The 25,261-nt window shown below is 54.8% G+C and overlaps 2 protein-coding genes across 3 annotated transcripts in view; both read right to left on the reverse strand.

The window, feature by feature from the left end:
* SLC12A5 (solute carrier family 12 member 5) overlaps positions 1-9,876 on the reverse strand; it is a 34,940-nt gene extending 25,064 nt beyond the window's left edge. Inside the window, exon 1 of one of the 2 annotated variants that reach the window (XM_032419377.1) lies at positions 9,672-9,876. In XM_032419377.1, coding sequence (XP_032275268.1) covers positions 9,672-9,792 — 121 coding nt within the window. In that variant the 5' untranslated portion in view covers positions 9,793-9,876. Of the gene's footprint in view, positions 1-2,145; positions 2,518-9,671 lie in introns of those variants that run through there. The other variant, XM_032419378.1, reaches the window with a different exon arrangement.
* A 4,338-nt stretch (positions 9,877-14,214) lies between these two features.
* MMP9 (matrix metallopeptidase 9) lies at positions 14,215-21,412 on the reverse strand. Its single transcript, XM_032419379.1, has 13 exons — positions 21,259-21,412; positions 20,517-20,749; positions 20,009-20,157; positions 19,582-19,710; positions 19,320-19,493; positions 18,941-19,114; positions 18,370-18,546; positions 18,112-18,267; positions 17,025-17,295; positions 16,761-16,900; positions 16,298-16,448; positions 16,103-16,206; positions 14,215-14,515 (listed from the first exon to the last, which is right to left on the reverse strand). Exons 1-13 carry the CDS (start codon positions 21,394-21,396, stop codon positions 14,397-14,399), a joined length of 2,115 nt encoding a protein of 704 aa, XP_032275270.1. The 5' UTR covers positions 21,397-21,412; the 3' UTR covers positions 14,215-14,396.
* Positions 21,413-25,261: the final 3,849 nt, after the last annotated feature.

The raw sequence follows: 25,261 nt of genomic DNA on the forward strand, positions 1-25,261 counted from the left end.
TCTTTAGTCCAGAGGAGCCCTCTTACTCTTTGGGCTATTACCACCTCCCTGAGGTCAGTACCCAGGTCCTCACCTACATCCCCAAGAACATAAGATCAGAGATGGCAGAGGCTCTTGGTCTGATAGTCCCTCTTCCCTCAAGCCCAGCAGGTCCTTAGGGCCCCTTATGACCATCTTGGGGCATCGCTAGGAGTCAGTCTCCCTCTGGGACCCCAAACATCTGACCCAGGTACTGGCCACTCTAGTTCTAGGTTCCGGACCCTACACAGAGAGAGAAGGTCTCCAGATGGGCCCTCTACACTCAGAGTCTAGAAACTAATGGGGAGTGGGTAGAACCGAAGGGAGTTCCTAGTTCGATCCTGTTCCACACACAGATGCCTCTTTTCTAGGCCTCCTGAGACCCCATGGAAACCCCAAGGCCCAGAAAGGCACAAACCTCAGGGTAGAGAAAGCAGGGGCTAGGGGATCGGACCATACCCTAGTGTCTGGGGGGAGCAGAGATTATCTCTCAGCCTGAGCCCTTGTCCTCAGAGTGGAGGCATCTGAAGGGGATCCCAGATGGCAATGACCCCCCCCCACACACACACACAACTCATTCCCTGGGCACCGCGTCGGGATGCCTGAATCTGCCGCAGACTCTGCCAAACCCTCTTCCCCCGTAGCCTAAGCCTGCTGGGGAGGGGGCGGCTGCTGGATGAGGCAACCCCAGGGTCACTGGGGAGATGGATGAGCTAGCTGGCCAGCCAGTGGTTCAGACCCCTGTATACCACTCAACCTCAGGGAGAAAAAGGGGGTCTTAGACAAAGAATTGGGGACCCTGCTGTCCACAGCCTTCCCAAGCGGCCACTTGGCTCTGACTTGAATCCAGGATCCAGAAGACTTCAAGTCTAGGCTCCCAGTCCCTGAAAGCCCCGCTCTTTCAGTCCTTGGGGCTCTTTGGCCATCCCCCGCGGAGGTCTGCAAGAGTCTCAGCTCAGAGGGTCAAGCAATGCCCAGGGGAGCGTTTGAAGGCGCGGAGCGCAGACAGCCGGAGCGGGAGGCGCGCTAGTGCGCAAGGGACGCAGCGCCGCTGGAGGGTGGGGGGTGGGGGCGGCTGACAGCCGTGATGGATGGCTAAGACCGCTGGGGGGCGGCGGGGGGCCTGGGAGCCCGAGGGGGTGGCTGGACCCGAAGACCTCGGAGCAGGGAAGCCGTGGAGGAGGGCGGCGGAAAGCAAGAGCAGCGAAAGGACTTGCTTCAAGCCCCTGGGCTCCTAGCGAGTCTCCGCACCCACCGCAGCGCGTCCGCAGTGTCCGCGCCGCGGCGCCGGGGATTCAGCGGCTGGGACCCCATTCCTGAGGCCTCACTGGGGAAGCTAGCAGAGCTGACTAGAAAGGCTCCCCCTTGCCCCGCCCTGGCAACCTCACTGTCATCCCAGGGTACCGAAAGGAAGGGGAAAGAGGGAAGAAAGGAGGGTGATCCTGCTTCCCGTCCTGAATAGGAACCCATGGGTACGCGAGAGGGAGAGGGAGATTCCGCAAAGTAGAGCTGAAAATCTCCGGAGGAGGTACGCTTCAGTCTGAGGTCGGACCTCGGGCAGCTTTGGGGGAGGGGGCCCGGATTGCACCAAGTGTCCCCTTAAGGAGACACCGCAGCCCGGACGGGGGCTGTCATAGGGCTCCAACCCCCCATGGACACCTTCCCCCCACCTTTCAGCTGGAAGTCTCAGAGCGAGGGACTGCAGCAGACTGCACCCCCCCCACCCCCTCCCCGCGCCGCCGGTCAACGCTCTGCGCCAGGACGCCGGGGTCCCTTCTTGGGGAAAGGAACCCTCCTCCCGCCCGTCGAGGTCCACGTCAGCCCATTCTAGCTCTTCCATCCCCTTCCCACCGCCTCCCCCGCTTAGCTAACCCATGTCTGTCCCGGGCTGTGGGCAACGGCAAGCCCTCGGCCCCCAGCCCTGCCCGGGGCGCGGCGCATTCCAGCACCTCGGACAGCGCCTGGCGCATTCCAATGGAGCAGGGCTCCAGGCCGCCCTGGGCGCCCACCGCCCCGGTCAGTCCCAGCCGCTTCTCTGAAGGAGGCGGCCCCCGCTCTGCCTCTAACCCTAGAGCTGCCTCCTCTCCTCGCCGCCCCCTCCCTCGCCGCCCCCGGGCCGCTGCTTACCGGGGTTGGCTCCCCCATCGCCGTCCTCGCAGTCCGTCAGGTTGTTTAGCATGGTGGCGGCGCGGCGCCGGGCCCGGGGATGGCTGCTCCGCCTCGCCCGCGCCCCTCTGCCCGCCTTCGCCGCTCTCTCGCTCGCTCTAGCTCTCTCTCGCTCTCCGCTCCACGGAGGAAGAAGCTGCAGTGCCCGCCCGCCCGGCGCACACACACTCGCACACGGACACACGCTCACACCCGCGCGCGCCCCCTCTCAGCGGCGGCGCTGCTCACCTCATCCCGTATGCAGGAGGCGTGAGCCACTGGCGGGGTTTTGGGGGGGAGCGCGAGAGGGAGGAAGAAGAGGAGACGAGGGGCTGGCAGAGCGCGGCTGGAGGCCCCCTCGCACGAAAACCGGGGGCTTGCACGGGTGGGATGGAGGGGGTGCTGCGGGGGACGGGGGCCTCGCCTCCCACGAGCAGACGCAGCTCCGCCCGCCCCCCACTCTCCGGCACAGGCGGGGCCGGCACGTGGGCAGGTGCCATCCCGCGCCCTAAAAATAACGGCAGGGAACTAGGTCGCGGCCGCGGGGAGGCGGCCCCGCAGCGGCTGGCTGGCTGGGGGTCTGGGGTGACCCCTAGGGGGAAGGCGAGGAGTACTGAGGCGGCGGGGGTGGGGCGCCATGGAATATGGGTCCCTGGGGAGCCTGTCTGCAAAGCTGGGGAGGCCAGCCCTGAAGAAGAGCGGAGAACCAGATCCTTTCCCAAATCGCTGTTCAAGAGGTTGGAACCGGGGGTGTGTTGAGGCCAGAGCCCTTAACTGAAGCACTGTGCTGCCCCCAGGGGGTTCAGGGTCACTGTGCTGAACTGTCTGGCTCATCCTGTCTTAAAATGGGAAGAGTGGTACCTGAGGAGTTGCAGTAAACCCTCTCATTGTGCTTAGACTGAGTCCTAGCATCTCACCCCCAAGACAAATCCCAGTAGTCCACAGACAGGGACCCTCTGACTTTAGAATGACCGTGGGAAGGAGATGTGGTGAGGAGGAGATAAGGCGGCAATGAGATTCCAGGGATGGCTGACTCCTCACTGGGGATGGTGCAGCCTGGAGGGAGGGCAGGCTGGTAGGAGGCTGGCCGGTAACAGTGGGGGAGGGAGGAATGAGGCCACCAGTTGGTTTGGGACCAGATTTTCTCCTGGGGTGGGAGTGTCTAATCCCCTAATCCAGGATTGCTTTCTGAGGATTCCAGAGCCAGCATGCTCTCTGTGTCCCTCCTCCTCCCCTGACACCAGTCCTCCAGAAGCTTGATTGTCCTAGGACCTCTCTGGGACAACCCCTAGAATCCAGACTTGAGTCTGCAGTGGAGACATCTCAGGAAGCAGCATCAGAGGTTTGGACACTTTGTGTCTCTGGAAGATCTAAACATCCAAGGGTGAGAGAAGGGGAAATCATTTTCAGAACCCCCTGGCCCCCAGCACTGGCCCTCTAAGTTTCAGGAGAGTTCTGGGGCTGAAGGGGATCACATCAATCATCTTATCTAACGGACAACTTTCATCTTATAGATGAAAAAGCTAAGGTCCAAAGAGGAGAAATGACAGCCTATGGACACACAATGCCAGTGAATGGCAGGATTTGGTCTAGAATCCAGTTTGCTTTATTCTAGTTTAGGACTCTTCCTCAACATAAATTCTTTTAAAAATTTGTCCTGCCTCCAACAGAAGGGACAAGGATAGAGTCAAACCACACTGCTCAGCTATCTCTGATTCTTGGCTACTAAAAAGGGAACAGGGAAGGGTCTGAGATGAGCTCTTTCCCTTTTCTTGTGGTCAGGCTTCAGAGATGCAGGACTGAAGTGGCCCCTCAGCTTGCAACTGGAGGTAGGCCCAGAAGATCTTCAAGGGTTCTAAAAAGCCGCCCACACTAGAGACCCCATTCTAGGACATGACTTTTCAGAGCCATTGACTGGACCCGCAGCTCAGAGTCCTTGCTCACAATTATCAGTGGCTTCAGATGAGGTCAATCATAGTCTTTGGCAGCTGACAGAAAGGGGCTCCGGAGGGATCCACCAATAAGGTATCACTGCCACTGGGTTTCGTGGACGCTAGAAGGACTTGTTAGGATGGAGAGCTAGCTATTCAGACAAGGTGTAAGAATTGGTCTTCTTAGCTTTCCCAGGGAGAAAAATTTTTTAAAAAAGAAAGAAAAGAAAGAAAAAGAAAGAAAGAAAGAAAGAAAGAAAGAAAGAAAGAAAGAAAGAAAGAAAGAAAGAAAGAAAGAGAAAGAAAGAAAGAAAGAGGTGAAAGGAGTTTGAATTGGTGACAGGGGCTAAAAGGATAGCAGGTGGAAAGACCCATGCTCAGGAATTTCTAAGCACTCCACTACCTACACACCCCACCGTCACCACCACTCCCAGCAGCATTATGGTTTTCCACTACTCTGTAGAGACAGGTAACACAGCAAAATGTGTGGCACGTTCATATGCGAAATGCTGTGAAATAAATTAAATGCCGAGATTTTTTTCAGCAATCTCAGATCTGGGATGTTCCCCCAGAGGTATTTCCATTCATTTACGGTCCAGAGCCCTGGCCACTCAGGGACTGAGACCACCCACAGGAGGAACCTAGATCCCAGGGGGGCACAGGTGAAGGCAGGGGTGATTTCTCTTCCCTGGGTGCCCCATCTGCCTACCCTCACCGGAGTTCCTATCTCACAAGGCATCTGGAATTCAAGACACAGTGAAGTTACCCTGTCCTCTGCCCCCAAACTCTGTATCCCTGGGAAAAATTAAGTTCTCTTTCTGGGCTTCAGTATCTCCATCTGCAAAATGAAAGGATTAGGTCACATAAATCCAAGGGATGTCTTCCTACTCTGAAAGCTCTTAGTGCTCTCTCCATTTATCTCAGACTAAGCCCAGACCGAGTAAAGAGATGGCCCCTAAGGGAGACCCTACCCCTTCGATTCACACCCCTTACCTCTCAAGGAGCCTCATCCCTATTCTGGCTTCAGGCCAACCATCTGCAGTGAGGCTTTGAGAAAACACCATTGCAGACCCTCTTGCACTGTTAGCCTGGCCTTGGCCAGTAAGGTCACCAGTAAGGTGACCCTCAGCTCTGAGCCCCAGGAACATGGCTGCCAGCTTAGCATCCCAACTCCACCCAGAGCCCTAGGAAGATCTAGGGCAAGGGAAACTCTCTCATTCAAGCCACACAAGATGCAGAGCTGGGAAGGGGCCTGTTCCTGAATTCTGAATGTCTAAAGTTCACCACCAGCCCTCACCTTTTGCATCTCAGAGAGAAAAAAATTTCAGGGAAGCTGCCTAAGTGTCAGGATGTGGGAACTGGAAGAGACTTTATAAATTATTTTTTTCCACCCCTCATTTAGGGGAAATTAAAGTGTAGAAATGAAAAGGTACCAATTTTTGTCATGGGGTGAATTTGCGGCAGACTGGGGACTAGAATCCAGCTCCCTGACCTCCAGCCCAGGGCTCCATCCACTGAACCAGGTATGAGGCCGTTTGGAGGAAGCTGGAGCCACCTGGCTGGGTCTTCTTTCCACAGGAGGCAGGCACAGTGCTCCTCCTCATGGCTCAGTCCCTATCCATCCTTATCTGCATATCATTACCCCCGTGACCTAACACACCCACCCCAGCTCTGTCTTCCTGGAGCCAAGGCCCTGAACTCTCTCCTTCACTCCTCTGCCCAAACTACATGCCCGTCCTCCAGACCCAAAACCCTCACAGTGAATTGATGAGTCCAGCGCACAGCACACCCCACACACACAGGGCTCGCCGCAGAGCACGTCAACCACCATTGTCTCCGTGGCAACCAGGGGCTTAATTAACAGGCTGCAGCCCTGTCACCATGGCAATGGCACCCCAACAGCCCCCCATTCCCTACAGATTCAGCCCATCTTTCCTCTTTCTCAATCTGGACCCCCTTCGCACGGCAGCCACCCCCCCACCCCCACCCCACCTGGAGAGCTGGTGCCCGCAGATCGCTCTGGTTCATTGAGGAGAGGGGGGGAGATGAGGGGGATGAGAGAGAGAGAGGGAGGGAGGGAGAGCAGCCCGTCACCATGGCAACTGCAGCCCCGTTCATAACCAGTTTGTTACCATGGAGATTCCCAGGGCTCACCTTGGGCTGAAGTACTGGGCAGTGGGGTTCTGAGTCCCGGCTTGAGGAGGGGGTGACCGGAGAACACCCTGAACAGGCTGGCGATCTCCAAATCAGATATTTATACCAATAACTCAGTGTCATTCTTCCCAATTTACAGATAGACTGAAACATGAGATTTGGGTATGGAGGAGGCAGAGAACTTCACCCTTCTAGATCATCAAAGAATTCTAGCATTTTTATGGCTAGCATGACCCTCAGATAGCTTCCTGTTCAACTCCTTTATACTACAGATGAGGAAATTGAGGCTCAGACGGGGGAAGCAATGTGCCCAAGGGGACACCACAGAGCCTGAGCTAGAGCGTGGATGGGCTATATTGTGGTCTTGCTCCATCCCCCCAGCGTAAGTCAGCTCCTTCTCACTCCTGGGAACACATCTCAACTCCTGTTAGTCTTAACCCAGGCCCAAGGTTCTTTCCAGTGCCCTGTCTTGCTCCACCAGAAACTGAGGCACAGTGGGAAGTGGTATAAAGGGATGCGAGAATCGCTCAGAGTGGTAACAACTGGCCCCAGGTCCACTTTTGTCCAGCCAAGTCATCGTCAACCTCCCCATAGTACAGACGAGGCAACTGAGGTGTGGTGGCTGCAGCCCAGGATTCATGGTAGATTCAAGGATCAGCCTCTGACTTGCTTCTTTCAGCCCCGTCAGTTATGCCCCCACTACAGCTGATCCCCTGGCAGCAGGAGGCACTTCCAGAGGCAAACTCCACCCCCTGAGTCCAGAATTAAAGACAATGCTCATACACAAGTGACCTGCCAAACCTCTCCCAACCCTTCCCCACCTTCCACATGCTGCCATTTCTCCCCATGGGCCTGGGTGAGGACAGTAGGTGAGGAACACATCTCCTTGGGGCCCGAGGGCTGACACAAGAAGAGCTGTGGGAAAGATATCACCAGATTTCGGTTCCCCTAGGGAGCCCCTGTCTACCTCCCCATGCAGTGACCTACCAAGGCGGAGGGCCTGGAGGGCACCTCTCAGGACCAAAGAGGTTACAAGTCACCCAAATCATTCTCAAGATGAAACTTCTGATAAACTCGTGCACACAGGTACCCACCCCAGACACAGGCCCAGGAATACACACATGCCGTCAACATACTGGAATACAGTGGCACATATAAGCACTGACTCACTGACTGCCCCACAGGTCATCAGAGCTTATGTGGGATGCTCCTCCTTCAAGACACACAAAGACACACACACGCACCCTGCCTCTGCCACAAGCACTCAGCATTCTAGATTCACACCCAGTTTGCACACACACCTGCACACCCCCAAACGGAGCCATATTTTACTTCAACATGCAGGATCTTGGAAATGGGAATGGGAAGACCTATCGATCCCCCAGGAATGAGAGAGAGGGCCATCTTATTCTCAGGCCAGGGGATGGGGAATGGGAAGAGAGAAGGCAAGAGTAGAAGAAGCAGGAGCTTCCAGCCACTCCCTCTCTTGTCTGATGAACATTAAGCACCTACCAAGTGCCAGGCTGCGGGCTTGGAACTTGGAACACTAAGACAAAAGGATATGGTCCCTGCCTTTGAGTTGTAGGAGCCCCACAAGTAAATAACTCCCATCCACTGGGACATGCTCTAATGGTGCAGTGGGTGGGCAGAGGAGGGATGATAGCCTCTGCCTGGAAGCAAGGGAAAGTGAGAAAGGCTTTCAGGAGAGGTGAAATGAACCATAACCTACAGAGTGAGTAGGAGTTTCTCTGGCTAATGGAGGTGGGAAGAGGAACATGGACAGGTATGCCTCGGAGCAGATGAGGAAAGAGTTTGAACAACAGACTATGGTGCTGCGTTGGCCTTTATCCTAAAATCGATGGGGAGCTTGTGTGGAGGGCGGTTAGGACAGGATCAGAGGCAGGCAGACCAGTGAGGAGGCTGTGGCTATGGCCATGGCCATGTGAGAAATGATGGAGGTTTGTACAGAGTGATGGTGACCAGGAGAGAGAAGACAGACTCAGGATTAGTTTTGGGGGTGGGCTGGCCAACATGTGAGGACCAACTAGATCCGGTGGGAAAAGAAAAGGAAGCGCTGAGAATAGCTCTTGGAGTTCTGACTTTTGAAACTCTAAGGATGGAAAGGACATTCATGAAAATGAGAAAAAATGAGAAAGGAGACAGTTTATGGGGAAATATGAAGAATGGAAGGAGCCCAAGAAATCCAAATGGCCACGTCCAGGAGGCAGCTGGTTTAGGGGCTGGAGGCCTGCGGAAATCTAGGCCTCAGTTTGGTCATCTACACAAGAGGGAGTTCGCCAAAGAAACCCCGAAAAGGCCCCCTCCAGGGCTGTTGGTGCTTAGTTTTGCTGCAGAGTGAGCTCACCTGCGGCTCAGCAGCGACCCCTGGCGGCTCGGGGAGGCTCTTCCTCCTCCCCGTGATGGGGCCACTCTGAGCAGATTCGCAGCGTTTCTTCCAGACTTGAGGGGCGCAGGGTCAGGAAGAGGACCCCTGACAAGTGCCCCCTGCGGAGAAGACTGTGAGTGCATCCAGGATACTAATTCTTCACCGAAAGCTAGATGGATCCTTCACCTCCCCTCTTCTGTACCCTGCCTGTAACTTCCATTACTAGACAACAGCAATGGGTCCTCGAGGAGGACGCCCCCAATCTAGCCTGAGCTTGCTCCACCCAACCCTCTTCTGGAGTTGGAGCAGAGGGACTTAAGTGGGTCCCCAAGGGTCGGGACTGGACACCCCACAGAATCCTCCCAAGATCTAGCTGCCCAAAAGTAACTTATCTTTCTCCCATCTCCTCCCCGGGAGGCGCTGTCCGCGACGTCTCCAGGGAGGCCGAGAATTAGAAGATCCTCCAGGCCCCAATCACCTGCTGAGCCAGCACTAGCCCCAGCGTCCCGGACTCATTTTACCTCCCGCCGTCGACCCCACCCCTATCCTCCCGGCACAACCCCTTCCTCTCTGGTCCCGCCCTTTTCTGCCCCCAAGCAGAGATAGTCCTGCCTCCTCCCATTGTCTTTGGACCCACCCCTTAATCATACTGCCCTCCCCTTTCCCTGGTTTCACCTTCTTCCCTCTGGTCCCGCCCCTTACCCGAAATGACCCCGCCCCTTTAGTGCCCTCCAGTTGAGCCCTCTTTTGACTCTAGCCACTCCATCACAAGATCCGCCCCTTCGCCTATAGCCCCACCCACCCTCTTCCCTGTGCCACGCCCACCTCGAATCTGGCCCCTCCCTTCACCATTGCCCATCCAGCCTCCTTCCCTCCCGGCTAGGTCCCAGCTCTTCTCCCTTCTCTAGCCCTCAGCTGAGACCACCCCACCTCCAGCCCCGGCCCTGCCCCTTCCAAGAGAAGACCCGCCCACCATGGCCCCTCCTCTTCTCTCGCCCCGCCCCACTCCGGCAGGCCCCGCCCCCTGCGGCCTCTACCTTTGGCGTCTTCCCCTGAGAGGTGGCGGAGACAGGCTGCCGAATGCGGGTGGGACTCTAAGTCAGAGGTCCCGGCGGGCGCCGCGGGAGGCAGTGAGGTGACAGTGAACCTGCGGCTCATAGTGCGGAAAGGGGCCCGGCGGCGGCGGTACGGGCCCAGATCGCACAAGTGGCTGCAGCCCGGCTCTAGCAGACAGAAAGAGCGGACTCCCCCCGTCCGCCGCCCCCCACCGGGCGCGGCGCCGCGCAGGGTCCTAGTGCCCGCTGTGCTGAGCTTCAGAACGTGGCCATTTCGCTCCAAGTCCCTGGGCTCTCAATTCTAGGAAACGCCTGAGGATCCCACCTGCAGCTGAGAGCCGTCCCTACACCGGGGGCCCCAGTGTGTGGCTCCTGGAGCCCGGGCCCACCTCTGCTGGGGTCTCCTAAACACCTGGGTTTTATTCACTCATTCATTCATTCATCGCATCTGGATAGCGCTCCTGTGTTTCAGGCAAAGGTACAAGGCACTGCGGATACAGCACTGCCTGAGATGGACCGGCTTCCTGCCCTGGTGTGGCTTAAATTCTAATGAGGAGTGCGGGGAGAAAGATTGTAAGTGAGCAAACGCATAGACAAGATAATTTGAGGTTCTGGAATATGTTAAGGAGAAAAAATAGGATCCAGGGATAATGACTAGGGGGAAGGACTACTTTAGAGGGTGACCTAAGAAGATTCCTCAGAAGATGTGATATGTGAGCTGAAACCTCCCTGGTGAGAAGGAGCCAGCCATGCAAAGATCTGGGGGAAGAGCTCTCCGGCAGAGAACATAGCAAGTGGAAAGGCCCTGGGTTGAAAAGGGGCCTGGACTGTTCAGGGAGCAGCAAGAAGGCCAGTGTGTCTGGAACAGAGTGAACAGAGGTGAGAGTGATAAGAGATGAGGGAGGGGGAAACGGCAGATCATGTGGCCTCTTGAAGGTTTCAGAGAGGAGCCACTGGAAGTTTTTGAGCAGAGGAATGATGTGATCTGACTTATATGTTAACGGGATCACTCTGGCTATTGCACGAAGACTCCACTAAAAGAGAGCAGGAGTGGAACCTGGGAGTCTAGGTAGGAGGCTCCTGCAGAGCCTCATGCGAGAGGTGGTAAAAGCCAGACTAGAGCGGTGGCATTCATCCAAGTCAAGGTATGTTTTGGAAGTAGAACATACAGAACCTGTTGCTGAATTGAACGTTGTGTGGGATGGGAAGAGGTGTCAAAAAGGACTCCTGGAAACTGTCACACATTGCTGGTGAGAGCATAGATGGGCAGAACCACTTTGGAAAATTGTTCGATCATATCTGCTCAAGCCGAGCATGCCTATACCTGTCTTGCCAGCATTTCCACTCTGAGGTATGTACCCTGCCAAAGCACTTGTATGAATAAGTAAGATTTAATACATTTGAATATACAATATCCTACTTCTGCTTCTACAATTTCTCAACACATTTCTAATTGCATCGTTATTTGCTGTACTAGGTATACTAGGTGTATGCCCCAAAGAAATGGCTGCCCATGTTCACCAAAAGACATTTACAAGAATGTGTATTGCAGCATTATTCATAATAGCCTCAAACTGGGAACTACCCAAATTCCCATTAACCATAAAATGGGCAAATAAAAAAATAAATGGATAAATAAATAGTGGGACATTCATACAGTGGAAAACTATAGTGTGAATGAACAATCTATAATTCACAAACAATATCTATGAATATCACAAATAAAGCCTTGAGCAGAAGAAGCCAGATGCAAGAGTACGTACTGTAAAATACTATTTAAAGTAAAAACTAGTCAAAATCTGTCTAAGCTGTTAGAAGTAATGGTGGTAACTCTTGGGGTGGAGGGGTAGCGATTGCAAGGGAGCAGGAGAGGGGACATAATGTTTTGTTTCTTGATCTGGATGTGGGTTACACAGTTGCATTCAGTATGTGGAAATTTATTGAAATGTACACTTATGGCATGTGGACTTGTCTGTATGTTTATTCTATTAGAGCAATAGTTCTCAACTGGGGTTAGTGTTGCCCACCAGGGAACACCTGGCAATGTTCGGAGACATTGTTGATTGTCACAACTGGAGGGCAGCGTTACTGACATCGAATGGGGAGATGCAGCTTGTGCTGTCCAGGCTAGCACCAGGTTGGCCTGGCATGAGCCACGGGTTCCCCATCACCTCCCTGCACTCCACCCCCACATTGGGATCCAATGTAGGGAGAGGAGGACTGACCCTGAGTGGGTCTGCCATCCGTCCATGATCCCACTACTCCCTGGAGGAAGACACCAAACATTCCTACAACGTTCCCCACCACTAAAAAAATTATTTAGCCCGAAATGTCAATAGTGCCCAGGTTGAGAAACTGTACTAGAATAAGGAGTTCAACCGATACCTAGGTTTTAGTACTCATCAGGTTCTAAGACTGATTGAGAGCAGATGATGTCATCAAGGTAGTAATGACTGAAGCACGTTCAGAAGGTGGATCCCAAGAGTTCAGTTGGACCTGTTAGGCTGAGAAGCCTATCAGGCCCCTAAGGATCATGCAAGTCGGCCCTTGAACATACAAGTCTGGAGCTCAGGGGAGAGGTTAAGGCTGAGGATATAGACTTTGGGAGTCTTTAGTAGAGAGATCTAAAGCTGTAAGCCTGGACGAAATCCCATGGAATGAGTGTACACAGAGAAGTCCAAGGATTGAGTGCAAGGGCATGCTATCATCTAGAGGTTAGAAAGAGGAAGATCCAGCCAGTGAGGTGGGGAGAACCAGGAAGGGGTGACCCAGAAACTGAGTGCAGAACAGCATTACCAACTGTGTTGACCAAGCTGAGAGACCTGTAGGATGAGCCCAGAGGGCCCGTCGCATCTGGCTACAGGAAGTTCATCGGTGGCTCGGAAAAGAATGATTTCGGCGGTGTGGTGGGGTGGGAGTCAGGCTGAAAGTGGTAGCAGAGAGAATGGAAATTGAAGAAGTGGAGACAGTGAGTGGAGACTATCCTTTGGAGAAGTTTTACTGTGGGTGGAGTGAGAGGTAGAGAGATGGAACAGTATCTAGAGAGAGACAGAGGTTCAGAGGGGCTTTAAATAACCCCTATTAAGGAATGGGGGCATGCCCCTGGGAGTGTGTCATTCCTCAGTAAGAAATGGATGAGGTGGGTTTGAATCCACCCAAAGGAAGCTCGGGAGGAAGTTCTCTGAGTCCCTCAAACTCCCACTTGGGCCTGAGTCCAAAAGACAATCAAATCTGAACAAGCCCATCAGCTCCGCTCACCTGCCCCAACCCTCCAGTCAAGTCCCTCTGCTTTCCTGTGGGGTCACGTCCATGCTCCTCAGCCTGGCATTCAGACCTTGTCTCATCTAGTCCAGACCACCATTCCCCTCAACCATTCCAGAATCCTCTCTGCTCCACCGCCATCTGCCTCCTAAAACCACACACTAGAGTTCGGAGCCATTTCTCATTCCCCCAAAAGCCCCCCTGCTTTTTCTCTTCTCCCAGGCTTTGCCCCAAGAGCCCGCAGTCAAATCCCACTGCCACCAGTCACCAGCTATGGGACTTCTGCTGAGCTGTTTAATTCTCTGTGCCTCAGTTACCTCATCTGTAAAACGGGGGGAGGGGGTGATGGCAGTAATACCCATAAGGTAAGAGCAGTACCTGCCTCGTGGGGTTGTTTTAAGGATTAGCAGTGTTAACATGCATAAAGCGCATGGCACAGCGCCTGGCACAGAGCCCGTGTTGGACTAAGGGTAGCTATTATCATCATGTACACCATATTCTATTTATCCGCTGCCTGATGTCTGTACACTTAGGATGTTGCCATTTCTCACTCCACAAGCCATACTGCAGTGTCCCTCTATCTGTTGTTTTGTGCGCATGTGTGTGAGAGATGGCATAGACACATTTTTAGGTTTAACGGTTTCTAGTAAATTACCCTCTAAGAAGACCGTTCTACTTGCACAGGAAGAAACTCTTGCTCATCTTTCCAGATTCAGTTCAAGTTCAGATGTCATCTTGGCTGAGAAATGTTCCCTGACTTCAGCCACAACATACAGAATCACATATACACACCGTTATTCTAGAATAAAGGGCCACACGCCGCACCCTCTCCAAGTGTGATTCCCACCCCCACCAGACAAAGAATCACCCTGGTAACTGAGCAGGACTCTTTGGGGACTGAGCCTGGAGTCTGCATTTTAAGCAAGTTCTGAGGGCACTCGTGTACCTAAAGTTGGAGGACCCCGAGAGGTCCTTGAGGACAGAAACATAATCCGATTCATCTCTCCTCCAGCACCCAGCACCCAGCACAAGGCCTGGCTCCACGCAGGAGCTCAATAAATGTTTGATGAATGAATAATATGTTGGCCATTTCCCCAGCTGTAAAATAGAAGTAATCACATTATATCTTCCTAATAGGAAGAATGAATGTTAATATTCATGAAGTGCTTAGGACACTACCTGGCACATAGTAAACACTCTATCGATTACATACATGCGTGCATGCATACATACATACACAACTCTGCTCCTCAAGGTTAAAGAATTCAAGTTTATTAAAAACATTCCAGCAAAAAAGGAAGGTGGAAAGAGAGGGGCCCAGCCCACCTCAACTCTTCCTTGTCCTCCAGAACAAACCCACCAGTTTGTATCCGGCAAACTGGCTCCTTCCCCATTGGGATGGTCCCCCAGGATCCACTCTGCAGTGCTGAAGCAGGATGGGAAGCCCTAATCCTCAGGGCACTGCAGGAAGTCAAAGGTCACGTAGCCCACTTCATCCACCTGGTTCACCTCATTCCGAGAATTCACACGCCAGTAGAAACGGTCCTGGCAGAAGTGGGCTTTCCCTGCAGGGGGAAGGCAAGTACGAGAGAGGTGATTGATTCCAACCCTCCCACAGACACATACAGAAACAGGAGCAAGATCTTTGCCATGGTCCCTCTTGGCCGTTCTAGATCTTTCCAAGCTTTTCAAAGGACACCTCCATCTCCCATCCCCCCCCCCAGAGATGTCGGAGGGCAGGAAACCTCGATGTCCGAAGCCCTGGCACCGAGCCTGGCACACAGTAGGTGCTCAGAACAAATCATTCGACATTCATTCATTCAGTCATTCACTTCATCAAATATTTATAGTGCTCAGAGGCCCCGGGGGGATACAGCAGAGACCAAAATGCAGGCACGGTCTCAGTTCTGCGGCTGCTCACACTCCCATGGGGTAGGAGAGACGATTAACAAGCAAACACCTAAATAAATGAGACTGTGACAATGAAGGACATAAAAGCAAGTAGGTGAATAACGCATGAGGGCCAGAGAAGGTCTCTTTGAAAAGGCAGCCTAAGCGCTGAGAGCCGAAGGGTAAAAGGGAGGCAGCCCCCACACAGTCTGGGGAAGCTTCCAGGCGGAGAGAACAACTGGCGTGGAGGCCCAAAGCTAGGAGTGACCTTGATGTGTTCAAAGAGCAGCCAGAGGCCATGCGGGTGATACGGGTGATGCGTGATGTGGAGCAGAGAGATCGACAGGAGTGCTGGGAGGGTGAGAGAGCAGATCAGATCCCGGAAGTTCTTTTCTTTTAGGATTTTATTTATTTATTTATTTATTTATTTATTTATTTATTTATTTATCAGAGAGAGCGCACAAGCAGGGGGAGCGGCGGGCAGAGGGAGAGGCAGGCTCCCTGCTGAGCAAGGATCCCGTTCGGGACTCAATCCCAGGACCCTGGGATCATGACCTGAGCCGAAGGCAGACGCTTAACACCACCCAGGGCTCCCAGTAGTTTCTTTGACCTTGGAACGGGTCTGGAGTCGCCTGCAAGACCATGGCCCTCCATTCCTAACCACTCCGTACTTGTAGAGAGTATCTTCATGGTATTGAACAACCAGTATGGCTTGGACCAGGGTATTTGCAAAGGAGATGGTGAAAAGTGAATATTTCGATAGTAGAGTCAACAGAACTTGTCAGTTGATTGCATGTGAGTGGGGAGGAAGAGAAAGTTAAGTATCACTCCAGCTATCATCCCCATTTTACAGATGGGGAAACTGAGGCTCCGTGAGCAGCAGTGACTTGCTCAAAGACAGTTATGGATTGTCTTTTTTTTTTTATCACTGTATCTCCCGTGTCAGCACAGTGCCTGGCATGTTACAGGCACTTGATAAATATTGTCTAATAAAGGAATGAGCCTCCATGCAAAACATGTGTCCCGTACTGTGGGAGCAAAGAGCTTCCAGCCGGGGAAGCAGGAAATCTGGGTTCTAGTTCTGGTTGTTCTCTTGTGTCCCTTTATGATCTGGGATAGGTCCCTGCCTCTACAGGGAACTTAATCTGTGCTGGGGCATTTGCCTCAGTCTAGAGGGGATCTGCTTTTTCTCCCTCAGAATTTGACCAATCATCTGAGGCCAATTAGGTGGGAACAGTGGCACCCGGGTCTGCAGCCCTCACCTTGGTACTGGAAGACGTTGTGCGAGTTCAGGGGCACCCCGGGGAACAGCTGCTCCACGGAGCTGGGGGTCTTAGGATCAACGGTCTGCGTCTTCACATTGAACCTGCAGGAAGTGGTGAAGAGACAGGTGCTGGGCCGGAGGGCCGGCGGATGGCGCCCGGGGTCCCCCTGCCGGCCGTCGCCGTGACTCTCACCTCCAGAAACGCTGCCCGCTGAACAGCAGCACCTTACCCCCGCCTTGCGGGAGGGCCCCAGTGACTTGGGCCACCTCCGGTCCCAGGCCCAGCTTGTCCAGACGCCTCGGGCCTAGCACCGACGCGCCTGTGTACACCCACACTTGGCGCCCTGCAGGGGAGAAAAGCCGCATCGGTCTGGGGGCAGGGAGTGGACACGTTGTCTTTGAATGTCAAGAGGAAGAACCCAGCGAGGCCTTTCTGCGCCCGATGTGCCCGCAGTCTCGGTGCCCACGGAGTAGAACCGCTCCGTAGGACGATGCGAGGGGACGGTGAAGATCAGCTAAATTGCACCCGCCAGAAGGGGGCGCCTTTTCCTAATCCGCGGAAAATGTATCACGTATTACACTCGGTCTCTCGGTCTTCCTAGATTGGCGAGGATGTGGATGGCGGGGGCGGGGGGAGGAAAAAGGAGGAAACTAACCAGAGAAGAAGAAAATCTTCTTGGTGAGCGGGTCCTCAAAGGCGGAGTCCAGCTTGTGGGGCAGCGCCGGCCACGAGTCAGTGATGAGGAAGGGACCCTGCATCCGGCGCCCCTTGCGCTCAGAGAATCGCCAGTACTTCCTGGGAATGAGAAAAGGGACCGCGCGGGGCACTGAACTTTGAACCGAAGGTCAGTGGGCGGAGAGGGGCAGGCAGGTCCCTCCTCCAAATCCCCTCCCCCAGCTACACATCCCTGCCCCTTTACCCATCCTTGAAGAGATGCAGACGGTTCCCGATCTCCGCGATGGCGTCGAAGAAGTTCACTTTGCATATATCCTCTGCTGGGTTGAAAGACACTGTAGTGGCCTCAGAAGGGCCAGCAGTGGGGGGACCCGTGGGGCCAGCTGCAGGGGGGCCTGTGGGGCCAGCAGTGGGGCGCTCTGAGGGGCGGGTAGTGGGAGGCCCCGTAGGGCAGCCGGTTGGTGGAGCGGGGGGCTGGGCGGTTGGAGGCCGTGGTTCAGGGTCAGGGCGACGACCTAAAAAGAGATAGCGGATGAGATATCCTCTATTCCTGCACACATCTGCGCTGGTGGACTATATGCCCCCCAAAGCCCCATGAATGAGGCCCCTGGCATTCCCTCTTCTCACTTTAGGTGTTGGACCTGCCTTCCCCCAGTCACTGACAGGCTGATTTTCTCCCATACATTCACCTTTCATTCCAGTTATGTCTGTCCAGTCCCTGGGCTGTCAGGCCCTGATTGGGCCCTATGAACACAAGACATGCAGGGGCTCTCCCTCCGCCCGCCCCCCCAGGCTAGTGGGAAAGAAGTGTGTTTTGGGCACGCAGTTAGTGCTAAGAGCTTTATAAACTCACATTAGCTCATTTGACTTAAAAAAAAAAGTAGATTATTTAATATCTCCATTTTTTAAAAGAATAATACTAATGATCATAAGTAATAACAATAAAATATTAAACACTTATATGGTGCCTACTATATGTCAGGCATTATTCTAATCCATTTAAACCTCCTAACAACTCTATGAGGCAGGTACCACTATTAGCCCCATTTCACAGGTGAGAAAATTGAGGCGTGAAGTAACTTACATGGTCACCTAGCCAGGGAGTGGCTGGACTGGCTTTTGAACCCACGTCTGTCTCAGTCTAGAGTCTGGGCTCTTTATCCCCATCTCCAAGCACTGACCAGGCAGCAATTGGACCCACTGGCCCCAGGCTTTCCCACAGATAAATGTTGAGGTCCCCACTCCCCCCCTCCATTTCCCCATTCTCGGTACAGCGACAAAGCCCAGCCCTTCCCTCCATCTCTTCCCTCCATCCCTGCCCCAAACCTCACCGTACAGATACTGGATGCCCTTCACATCATCCTCATGCAGGGGGGGCCCCTCGGTGAAGCTGTACATGGGGTACATGAGTGCTTCCGGCACCGATGAGTGATCTAAACCCAGCGCGTGGCCGAACTCATGGGCGGCCACAAGGAACAGGCTGTAACCTGGAGGAAAGAAGACCCTGAGATGTGAGTCCTGGGCCGACCTCCCAGCCCTGGCCATCCCTCCCCCAACACCGCTGCCCCCAACCTTGGATCCCTGCTCACCTTGGTCCGGGCAGAAGCCCCACTTCTTGTCTCTGTCAAAGTTCGAGGTGGTGGCGCACCAGAGGTGCCCATCTCCGCGGCCCTCCCTGGTGCATGTCGAGTACTCCTTGCCCAGGAAGATGAAGGGGAAGACACATGGCTCCCCTGCGGAGTTGCCCCCGGTCGCCGTGGAGTCGACTGAAGAGATAGAGAGCCTTGGGTGAGCCAGGTGGGTGGGTCCAATAAGGGACCAGGCGCGGGCCAAACAGGGAGCTAGCTAATCCTGGTGTCCTATTTTAAAAGCCTAGGGGAGGGTGGGGCCACAGCTGCGACCCGGCTAGGGTGGTGGGCGGGGCCTGGGGACCGGAGACTAAGGGAGAGGCAGCAGGCTGGGCTAAAAGGCCAAGACCCAGGGAGGCGGGGGGCGGCACGTGGACCTCAGGGGGAGGGGCTGTGATCATGGATAGGGAGCGGGCGATCCTGAGGCCCAACGAAGCGTGGAGAGACAAACCGATGGGTGGAGGAGCCACGTTTCGGGGACCAATGCGGAACTAGGGGGCGGGGCTGAATCTGGTAGGCGGGGCAGAGGTACCTCGGGTCGGGCAGAAGCCAAAGAGTTTGTCCTGGTCGTAGTTGGCCGTGGTGGCGCACCAGCGGTAGCCGTCCGAGCGACCGTCGGTGGTGCAGGTGGAGTAAGATTTGCCCTCGAAGGTGAATGGAAACACGCAGGGCTTGCCGTCCCCATTGCCGTCCTGGGTGTAGAGTCCTGGGGAGGCCCACACGACGGCCCGAAGGCGCCGTGAGTTTATTGACCCCCACACCATCTGTGCACTCCCTCCCTCCTCTCCCCATTTCGCAGATGAGAAACTGGGCCCAGAGAGCACGAGAGAGACTTGCAGGCCGCACAGCACTAGTGGCAGAGCCGGGATTAAAATCCAGGGTTGTGGCCCGCGCCGCGACCCCGCACTCACTCTCGCTGGGGCAGAAGCCGAACCGGCGGTCGGTGTCATAGTCGGCCGTGGTGCTGCACCAGGCCACGTCGTCGGAGCGGCCGTCCGTGGTGCAGGCGGAGTAGGAGCGGCCCTCGAAGGTGAAGGGGAAATGGCAGGGGGCGCCATCTGAGTTTCCGAAGTAGGTCGGAACCACTGCAGGAGGAGGGGGACAGGGTCAGGGCGCCTGGCGATGAGTGTGACAAGAGAAGGGAATGGGGGCCGGGGAGGCTCAGGATCTCACCGACGCCCTTGCCCAGAGACCACAACTCTTCGTCGTCGAAGTGGGCGTCTCCCTGAATGCCCTGGCCCGGAGGAAAGGCGTGTGCCAGGAGCCCGTCCTTCCCATCGAAGGGATACCCATCTCCGTGCTCTGAAGAAGCAGGTGGAGAAGAAGGGAGTTAGCCGAGTGCAGTTGTGCAGATGGCGCGCTGCTCAAGGGCGCTGCATTGAGTGGGGGCTGAGATGCCGCCTACGAGCAGCTGTCCAAGCCTTGCGTCCCGCGCTGTGCCGCGTCGGGCAGGAGGGGGCGCATAAGGGCCACCGGCGGCCAGAGCTACGGGGACAAGCGAGACAAAGCCGGGTCCAGTGCCCGCTCTCTTCTCTCTATGGTCCTCCCACCGCTGTCCCCGTCCAAGACCCTCCTGGCTTTCCCCTTCTGGCGTTCTCACCCCTAACACCAAACTGAATGACGATGTCGGCTTCGGGGCCGTACACGCGAGTGAAGGTGAGCGGCGTCACCGCGCTCCAGAGCGCGAAGGCGCGGGCAAAGGCGTCGTCGATCACGTCGCGCGGCAAGTCTTCCGAGTAGTTTTGGATCCTGGAGGGGAAAAGCGGGAGGAGAGAGGTCAGAAGTGAGGCCGGAGCAGGGGCAGTAGCGACACCCGGTGTCTCAGCGACCTCAGCAAGCACAAGCCTCCCTGCGTTCCACGCTCTCATCTACAAAGCACTTGCAGACGCATTTTTCTCTTGGGACTCTCACAATGGTGCGAGAGGGAAGACTCAAGATTGCGTGCAAGACCCATTTTCCTGAAGGAGAAACAGGGGCTCAGAGGTGGAGCCACTTGCCCCAAGCTGCACATTTGAATCCAGGGATCGGTCTAAGGACGAGATCGCCGCCGGCGCGGGGTCTGGCCCTCCCGCCCCACCCCTCCGCCTCCGCGGGGCCCGGCCGCGCACCAGTAAGTGATGTCGTGGTGGTGCCACTTGAGGTCGCCCTCAAAGGTCTGGAATCTGCCCAGGTCTGGGACGCCGCAGCGCGGGGCCCGCATGGCCTCCAGGGTGGTTTTGTCCAGCTCTCCAGTCTCAGGCAGAGACAGGCGCCTCTGGAGAAGCCGCAGCGCCCGACCTAGGGACTGCTTGTCGTCGTTCATCTCGGCCACATGACTGTAGCCATAGCGAAACAGATACTCCTGTGGATGGAGGGGCAGAGATATTCCAGAGCCCGGACTCTTTCCCTGCCCTACCCTGCCCGGGTTCCCTCTGCCCAGGCACTCAGGGACTAGCAACTACCCAGGACTTGGTACCCAGGATACCAGGGCTAATGCCCACCCATTAACTCCCTTCCCTGTAGACATCCTCGGCTCCTTCCCACCCCGGGGTGCCCCTGGCCCGGGCCTCCCTCAGGGCCCCCTAGCATTTACCCCTGTCCACCCCAAGCCCCTGCCCACTCCAGAACCCTTCGATGCATCACCACCCCCATCATGTCCCATTGCCCACCTCGGAAACTCTTATTAGCCATTCTTGGCCATCACTGTCCCGAGCCTCCGAGGGCCCTCCAGGGCCTGATCCTGGACACCTCTATTCTCCAGACATGCCCATCACCCCCCAACTTGCCCCAAGGTATCTCCTCTGAGGCCCCATGCCCTCCCTGCGACTCCTGGCCAGCCTTCCCCAACTCCAGCCTGGGGTATTAGCCTACCTCAGCCAGCTGCTTATCAGTGAGATCAGCTCTCAAGTCTTCGGGGAAGACCACGAGGGTGGGCTTGTGTGGTCTGGGAGCTGCAGAGCAGTAGCCCAGCACCAGGAGCACCAGGACCAGGGGCTGCCTGGGGCTCATGGTGAGGGTGGTGGTTTCTAGCTACAGCCGTCCTTGTGGGGGCTTTAAGAAGGCTCTAGTAACTGAATCAGTAGCCCCGCCCATCCCTGGCAGGCAGGGGCTGACTCAGGGGGTGGGGTGCGTTGGGGTGGAGGGGGCAGCCCAGCATGAGAAGGCAAAGAAAGGGCTTACACCACCTCCACCTCTCCCCGCTGCCCACAGTTCCCAATGCCGAGTCAGGCAGGACCCCAGACCCACAGGAAACCACAGGCCCATAGGGGAAGGGTTGGGTTTTGCAAGTTGCAGAGCTTGTGGGAACTAATGAAAGCAAGGGAGGGAGCGGAGGCTGGACTCCCTGAGCTCACCACCACCACCACCACCACCACCACCACCACCACCACCACCGAAGGCCCCGAGTGGTCAGCCCAAGGGAGGGGGATGGAAGATTCCCCAAGGTGTCTTCCTGAACCCAGTGATCCCCCTTCCTGGTCAGACCCCATCCATGGGCCCCTTCCCACACTGCTAGACTCTGTCCTCTTTTCTCCTCCCTGGAAGCCTTTCTTGGCAGCTTCCTCTCCCTGCCCCACCTCGGGGCGGAAGGAGTGGGCTCTGCTAGGCAGGAATTGGGGAATTCCACCATTGTAACCCCTGTCTTCCACAGTCTGAATCTTTCAGGATACTAAAGGGGGAAGTTTATGGCATCTGGAAGCCAGCCAATGGGGTTCACTCTCTTCCTTCAGGGCCTCAGGCAAATGTCCTACTACTCTGAATCTGCTTCCTCAGCTGTGAAAAAGGACCCTTTGTCCCTAAACTGATGCGAGGATAAAATGAGATCAAACACAGAAAATGCTTACTACAGCGTTATGTTGCAAGTCCTCAATAATGGCCTTGGTCGCTTTTAATTACCTGGCCTGAGACTGTGATTCCAACTTGAATCAGGAGATTGGGGTCTTGGGCTCTAATCTGCCGCGTGACCTACAATAAATGCCTTCCGATCTCTCTGAGTTTGGGACTCTTCAACTGCAAAATGGGGGAGGGGGGTAATCTCGGGGGCCCGTTCAGTCCTCCAGCCCCTTCCCCACCGAGCACAAGCTCTAGCCCCAGTTTTCACCAATATGCCTCCCTCCCTCTCCTCTTCCCTACCAGCCCCGTGGGGAGGGGTCTGTGTTTGCCTTCCCTGAGGCATCACGTGGGGAGGGCAACATAACAACCCAACAAGTTGGATTTAAAGGGCTCACTATGTGCCAGGCACTTCCTTTTTCTTTCTTTTTGTTTTAAGATTTTCTTTATTTATCTGAGAAAGATCATGAGCAGGGGAAGGGGGAGAGGGACAAGCAGACTCCTCGATGACTGAAGAGCTTGGCACAGGCTGGGCTCAATCCCAGGACTTGAGCCAAAGGCAGATGCTTAACAGAGCCACCCAGGCGCCCCAGCGGGGCACTTTCTATGCTTATCTAATAGATGAATCTCTGAGATGAAGACATTTCACTTCCCTTATAGGAAAGTTGAAGCTCTAGAGTTTGCTAATCAATGAGCATCAGCTTTGGAGTCATGCAGCTCTGGTGTTCAGTCCCAGCTCTGCCACTGCCCAGCTGTGTCGCCTTGGGCAAGTCACTTCACCTCGGAGCCATAATAATCCTGCATTTCTTGAGATCCACTACACGTGGAGTACTGTGAGAACTTCCCTATAAGCATCTCATTTCAGCCCCACCACCACCTGTGAGGTAGATTTAATGAGTACCCCTCCTATTTTTAGAGGAGGACCCTGAGGCTCAGAGCAGTTAAGGAACTTGCCTATGACCATACAGCAGGTTAATTCACAGAACCAGGATTCAAGCCCAGGGCTGCCTGGCTCTGAAGTCTTTCATCTTTATCACCATTTACAGGGAAGTCAGATGACCAGAGGGGTGGGGGGAAGGAGCTCAAGGAGGAGAGACTTAAAACCCAGCACCTTCTCCCCTGATCCCCTGTGCCCACCCAAGAACAGAGAGCAGGATCAGGCCTTTGGGGGAATCAGAGGCTAGAACAGGGGACCAGGGGGACTATATTCCAGATTTGAGAATGTGAGGTCACTGAGCAATTATCATTTTATTTTATTTTTTTATTTTTTTAAATATTTTTATTTATTCATTTGAGACACAGAGATACAGAGAGAGAGAGAGAGAGCATGAACGGGGGGAGAGGCAGAGGGAGAGGGAGAAGCAGGCTCCGCGCCGAGCCAGGAGCCCGACGCGGGGCCTGATCCCAGGACCCCGGGACCACGACCCGAGCCGAAGGCAGACGCCCAACCATCTGAGCCACCCAGGTGCCCCTTTATTTTTTTTTTTTAAGATTTTATTTATTTGAGAGAGAGAGAGAGCATGAGCAGGGATGGCGGGTGAAGGGGCAGAGGGAGAGAAAGAGAGAGAAGCAGGCTCCCTGCTGAGCAGGGAGCCCAAGGGGGGGATCAAGACCTGAGCTGAAGGCAGACACTTAACCAACTGAGCCACCAGGCGCCCCGAGCAATATCATTTTAGAGATGGAAATAAAGAGACCCTCCCATCCAGGGGGTCTCCCTCTGGTGGCCGACTCAAGCTTTAGGAGACTCCACGAACCACCCCCAACTTGCCATCAAAGGTACAAAATATGTCGTGTCTATGTATGTATGTCATGTTTCTCGAATTTAACACTATTGACATTTGGCGCCAGATTAATTCTTTGTTTTGAGGGTCTGTCCTGTGCATCGTAGGATGTTTAGTAGCCTCCCCAGCCTCTCCCCACTAGGTGCCAGGAGCACCTCCCCCCTGCCAGTTGTGACAACCAGAAATGGCAAACGTTGCCAAACGTCCTCTGGGTGGGTGGGAGGGGCAGAATCACCGCCAGTTGAGAACCCCTGATGTTTGTTGATTTTTTTGTATATAAAGGGTCCAAAACATTTATCATATACTCAAACTGTTGATGATGATCCTCAAATACTCAAGTATGTGTGGAGTTTTTATGGGCCAGACATTGTGCTAAGAATTTGGGAATGCAGTAGTCACCGAGATTGTCATTTGTCATTGTGCTAATGGAACTGAGCCCAGTAGGGGAGAAATTGAATGAATAAGTAATTACTAGAGAGACAGACATCACAAGGGGGCAGTGTACTAATCTACTCCAATTACCCCCACCATGCAGATGAGGAAACTGAGGCACAGAGTAGAGAATTTACCTCTCTCCGGTCACAGAGCAAGCCAGTGACAGCATGGGTTGGACAGTAAGGAGCCGTAGCTCTAAGCCCACACTGTGGGGCCAAGCGACTGAAGTTCCGACCTCAGTGCCGGCACCACCTTGCTGTGTGATCTGGGCAACTGACATAACCTGACCGTGCCTCAGTTTCCCCATCTGTAAAAAACGGGGGTAATGATAGTGCTTACTTACCTCATGGGGTTGTGAGGGTCAAATTAACAGATATAAAGTGCCTGGCATACGGTAGTAAGTGCTTGCTGATATTTTAATTATGATGGCCATCAGGGTCAGGCCAGCTGGCTGTTTTTACCAACTCGGGGGCAGAAAGAGGACACCCAGCCAGGAACCCCTGGCTTCATTCCTGGAGTCAATCCAAACAAGAATCCTCCTTTCCTCATCCCCTCCCAACTTCCTCCTTTACCCACCACCCCCCCACACCCACTCCCCAACCCCCGCATCAAGAGGAACTTGGGAGAGCACCCTTTCAACACAGCAATGGCAGGAAGTGGTTCTGGTTACCACATCCCCTTCCCCACTTCCCTCAACCCCTCCTTCCAACACCGCAAGTTTAGCCAAGGCATTGGGAGAGGAGGCGGAGAGCAGGATATTCCTCCAGGTGGGTACCCCTTGACCCTGACCGAGAGTCACAGCTGGGACTCTAAATCCCTCCCCCAGGTGG

This window comes from Phoca vitulina, unplaced genomic scaffold (assembly GCF_004348235.1).
Source record: "Phoca vitulina isolate PV1807 unplaced genomic scaffold, GSC_HSeal_1.0 scaffold22, whole genome shotgun sequence".
Lineage (NCBI taxonomy): Eukaryota > Metazoa > Chordata > Mammalia > Carnivora > Phocidae > Phoca > Phoca vitulina.

What these genes read in the sequence shown, in the direction of transcription:
- MMP9 (XM_032419379.1), bottom strand. Translation starts at nt 21,396, where the DNA reads ATGAGCCCCAGGCAGCCCCTGGTCCTGGTGCTCCTGGTGCTGGGCTAC. An exon ending in GTCTCTGGGCAAGGGCGTCG is followed by an intron (nt 19,494 to 19,581) that starts GTGAGATCCTGA and finishes CTCCTCCTGCAG; the next exon opens with TGGTTCCGACCTACTTCGGA. An exon ending in GGGCTTCTGCCCGGACCAAG is followed by an intron (nt 18,268 to 18,369) that starts GTGAGCAGGGAT and finishes TCTTTCCTCCAG; the next exon opens with GTTACAGCCTGTTCCTTGTG.